At 48.8% G+C, this 4,395-nt stretch overlaps 1 protein-coding gene across 1 annotated transcript; it reads left to right on the forward strand.

Annotated features, from left to right (window-relative positions):
• Positions 1-1,685: 1,685 nt before the first annotated feature.
• On the forward strand, positions 1,686-3,364 carry BO86DRAFT_441920 (uncharacterized protein; the record flags this gene model as incomplete). Its single annotated transcript, XM_025676282.1, has 2 exons — positions 1,686-2,588; positions 2,687-3,364. 2 exons carry the CDS (start codon positions 1,686-1,688, stop codon positions 3,293-3,295), a joined length of 1,512 nt encoding a protein of 503 aa, XP_025523029.1. The 3' UTR covers positions 3,296-3,364.
• Positions 3,365-4,395: the final 1,031 nt, after the last annotated feature.

Consider the following 4,395-nt stretch of genomic DNA (forward strand, 5'->3'; position numbering starts at 1 on the left):
AATCAAGGCTATTCTCGGAGTTTCGGCGATATGGAATGCACAGAAAATCCTAGCGTATGCCAGAGGCGAAATATCGTCAGGTCTGGGTTCCACAGGGACGAATTCGTCCGCGTACAGCGAAGAGCCGTTCTCGCTCTTCTGATTGGACTGCAAACTTCATCCATCTGATCACGTATTGGACTCTATCCCAACCAAGCTAAGACGTATCATATCCGATCTCAAGCTACTACATGATTCGGCTCGCAGATCGTGGTCTCCACTCATGGGATACCTGTCGATGCTTAATTACACCGCACTCGAGATCTGTTTATATTCGGTCAGAAACGCTTCCGTGCCTGGACTCTCTCCTGGCAGCAAAAGGTCCCCCACCCTAGGCAGCGCTGGTGTATATCAGGTGCAACGAATTAGCATTGAAGCTGGGGACCCTATGCTTCCCTCGCATGGTTGTCGTGGAATTGGGATTGGTGGTAACACTGATGCGGCTTTTGGGAAACATGGCATAGTGTTAATCTAAGGTTCCGGCTGGACGGGGGAACCGGGAGAAGCAGTGGTGTACCTAGTATCTGCAGGACAAGTCTCTAAAAACTTCTCATGGCTCGAGGAAGAGGGAAAGGAGAGGGGTTATCTCCAATTCTGAGAAAACTTCTGCAGCTAATTTCTGTGCCATTCTATCAGTTAGTGCCCTTGTTTTTTTTTTTCTCTTTTTTTTTGTTTCTGATTTTCTTTTTTCTTTTTTCTTTTTCTTTTTCGCTTTTGGTGGATGGTAGAAAGTATCTGCAGGTTTCCGGTATCGCCATTCTCAAAAGTCGTGCATGACCCCGGCCATTTGGCGCGGTAAGCCACCCAGGGACCGCTATCGCAAGCCCCCTCGGCCCAGATCTAGCTTCCGTTTGGGCATTCGTGATTTCATGGTCTTCGACAGCAAGTGGACTAGAATGCCAGTTCGGTTTCACAACCTGATTGGGGGGGGGGCGACTCCCGCGGTTGTCAATGCAGCTACATTTTCAACATATGATAGAATAGGTTGGCTGGTAGACCATTGATATCATTCTAATGCCTTCCTGACTAATGTCCACCACTTCCCCCTTGGGCTTTGGAAGAGGCGATTCTTGACATCTGGTTCAAGCTCATCCTTGCTTCAAAGGACTAGAGATGTGCAAAGACTGATTGATCGTAAAGCTGCAAAAGAAGCAAGAGGGTTGGTAGGAGAGAGAATTAAACATACCGAGGGAGAGGCTGATACCGTAGACAGACCTCAAAAAGAAAAAGAAAAGAAGGGAAGAGAAGAGAGCAAAAAGACCAAGCTCGTACTGTACATTATGAGCTGGCATTTTCTTTTGCCTCACAGCTTCAATTGCAAGATCGGGCTCCCTTCATCTCAGTGGTCACAGGCCTTATTTATTTATTTTTTTCTGATTTATTCGAAGGCACTTTTGGAGCCAACCCCTCCTAACCCTCCTTTCCTTTGTTCAGAAAGAACCCTTTATTTTGCAGCAAGCTACTTGAGGGGACTCGAGAGGCAAGGGTGTCGTTGAAGTCTCAATAAATTTATATAATATTTTTATTCCGCTGTGAAGCTACACTTCTTCTCATGTTACTCTGAACTAGTCATTGACCCAGCTCTCGTCATAGACTGCGTTCATACTGGCTCATACTACTAGTACAAACACAAGCACAAGCACATTATGGATCGTTTCTATCCCTCTCCTCCTCTCAGCTCACACCCGGACTCACTTCCATTCGGCCGGGCTTCTTCTCAGATTGAGCCTGCGAGACAAACAGTGACCCCTCCATCATCTGTAACAGATGGCGCTCGTTTGACATCTTCTCACCATGTTCCCTGCTCAGCAATCGAGAATTGGACGAGTTCCCATTCCGGCAGTTCAGAGACGGCGATGTCTCACCACCACCATCAACAACAACATCATTATCATAACTCACCTTTGTGGAAGGCTCCGCTATACCGGCCCTCTACTTCACCATCCAACTCTTCATCCGAGGAGGAAGTGTCAAGTCTCTTTCCGGCTCACGGCGTTGAGTCTTCCGAATGGTTATCGCCTTCAACCGCGCCCAGTTGCTCGGAGTCCAAACCAGTAAAGCTCGAACCAGGGCGCATTTATGAAAGCACCAGAAATTCTCTGCTCTGGTCGCGGACGCCGGGCACCCAGCAACCTGGATGCTCGCTTGAATCTGGCACCTATTCCGTACCTTTTCAGATAGCTGCACCGTATCCAACACGGCCGGATACCTTTCAAACGGCTTGTCCTACCCCACGGTTGCCACCACCGTCACCGGCTTTTCCGAGATCCGGTCATCGTTTGTTCCTACCTGACAAGGTGAAGACCCATGCAAACAGACTAGGGTTTCACCATGAGGAGCCACGACCTAGTCCTGACGACATCGGGGAGGAGGCAAACTCGGAGGCCCCATATTCCTGCCTTATCGAGAAAGCTCTCCTCGAGGCTCCCGATAAGAAGCTTACGCTTCAGGATATCTACAGCTGGTTTGAGAAGCGCACAGTAAAAGGTAAGGACCGTTCTTCCAAAGGCTGGCAGAATAGTGTCCGCCACAACCTCTCGATGAATGCGGTAGGTGATGCTACTTCGCGATACTCCACGATCGCTAGTGCTGTTTGTCTCAGGCCCTTGGTCTTTTCCGATGACTGACACGGTGCATCTTCCAATAGGGGTTTGAAGCTGTTCGAGAGGAGCAACCCGGTAAGAAGCCCCAGAACTACTGGCGCCTAACGGAAGAAGCCGTCAAATATGGCGTCCAGTCCACCACGCGGTATCGAAAGCAAGCGAGTAACAAAAAGACATCGAGCTCAGACCCACCAGCACCCCAGCGCCAGCGGTCAGGGGCGAAAGGTGGGAAAGCTACGAAGATTAAGGCCAAGCTCCGTGGGCGCCCATCAGGCCAAGATGAGCTGCGAAAGGACAACTGTCAGCGTGAAATCACACAACCACCACTAGGAAAGATAGCCTATAGTCATGGTTATCCGTCCACTACCACAACAACACCACCCGCGACGGCGTCCGTGATATCATCCTTTCATGTGTCAGCGCCCGTCACACGGTTGTCTACCGAGTCATTCGACCTGAGCAATGCTGTTGGTTGTGCAGATCACTCCTCATTCTATATAACGACAGGACAGGGATCGGGAACGGAATGTCTAACAATGGAGAATGATTATCCGGGATGGGGGGTACACACTTCGTTTTTCTGCCGGGCTGATGACCGGGCCTGGGATTACGGCGGATCTTCACCTAGGGCTATAGGAGGGTGGAGTAATTAGATAGTGTCGTTGGCGAATGGTCCATGGAAATTTCGGAATATACTGTACTAACTGTTCATTGAATGGTCTGGCCATGTTTGAACCATGCATTCCTCCCTGTTCAATGCTCTCATAGACAATAGGCTCTTTCTTTCCTACTAGGTATCATGTGTGCCTTCTCACTGCAGGCGCTGATGGGCAACACACACGTGTGGCGCCCCGGAACTGGTTTGATTACTTTTCACTGGCTGTCTAATCCTTCCTTCCCGATTGAGATATATGGCCAGCTTACTTTACTAGCTACTACCTCCTTAGTATCCGTGATCTGACTCCCTACTACTCAATCCTTTCCCTACTACATACAGCTTGTCTGCCATACGTGGCTCGGAGAGCATGGTCGCCTGCACGTCATGATAAGATGATTGAAGGCCATTCCAAGTCCATGGCTGTAGCCCGAATTGCCATCATTTTCTAATTTCGCATGAGTGATCGAACACCCATGGCCAGTATCCTGCAACAAAACAACTCAACGTGTCACTTCTTCCAACACAAATCAGGATCAGGCAGAGATCGGTGCTCGAATCGAGCCCCCCTCCCACCTAGGTTTCTATCATAGCTCACAGCCTGTCACAAATAAATCTACTCTTGATTACATTCAAGCCTGCATGTATGCATGGTGTACACCTCTGAACAGTAGGTATTTTTTTTTTTTTTTAGTGACTCTCACTAATTTAGATACGTTCATCTAACTAATCACAATCACTGAAGCTGGGCTAATGCAGCAACTCCCGTGGGCCTTTGTTAGAGCAAAACTTCTGCTTCTCATGCTTCGACCAGTCCTGAGACCACCTTTCTTTTACCTATTCTAGAGTGAGGAAGGGGAAGGGGAAAGGGAAGAAGAGCAGTCAATCGCATTCTCCTTCATACCCCGTACCTAGTCCCTCTCTGTCTCTCTCCTGTCTCTCACCTCTCTCACCTGGCCCCTCCCCACCTCCCTCCAACGTCAATCTTGTCTATGGATACCCAAGTAGTAGTAGTAGTAGTAGTAGTAGTAGTAGTAGTAGTAGTAGTAGTAGTAGTAGTAGTAGTAGTAGTAGTAGTAGTAGTAGTAGTAGTAGTAG

This window comes from Aspergillus japonicus (assembly GCF_003184785.1).
Source record: "Aspergillus japonicus CBS 114.51 unplaced genomic scaffold BO86scaffold_80, whole genome shotgun sequence".
Classification (NCBI taxonomy): Eukaryota; Fungi; Ascomycota; class Eurotiomycetes; order Eurotiales; family Aspergillaceae; genus Aspergillus; species Aspergillus japonicus.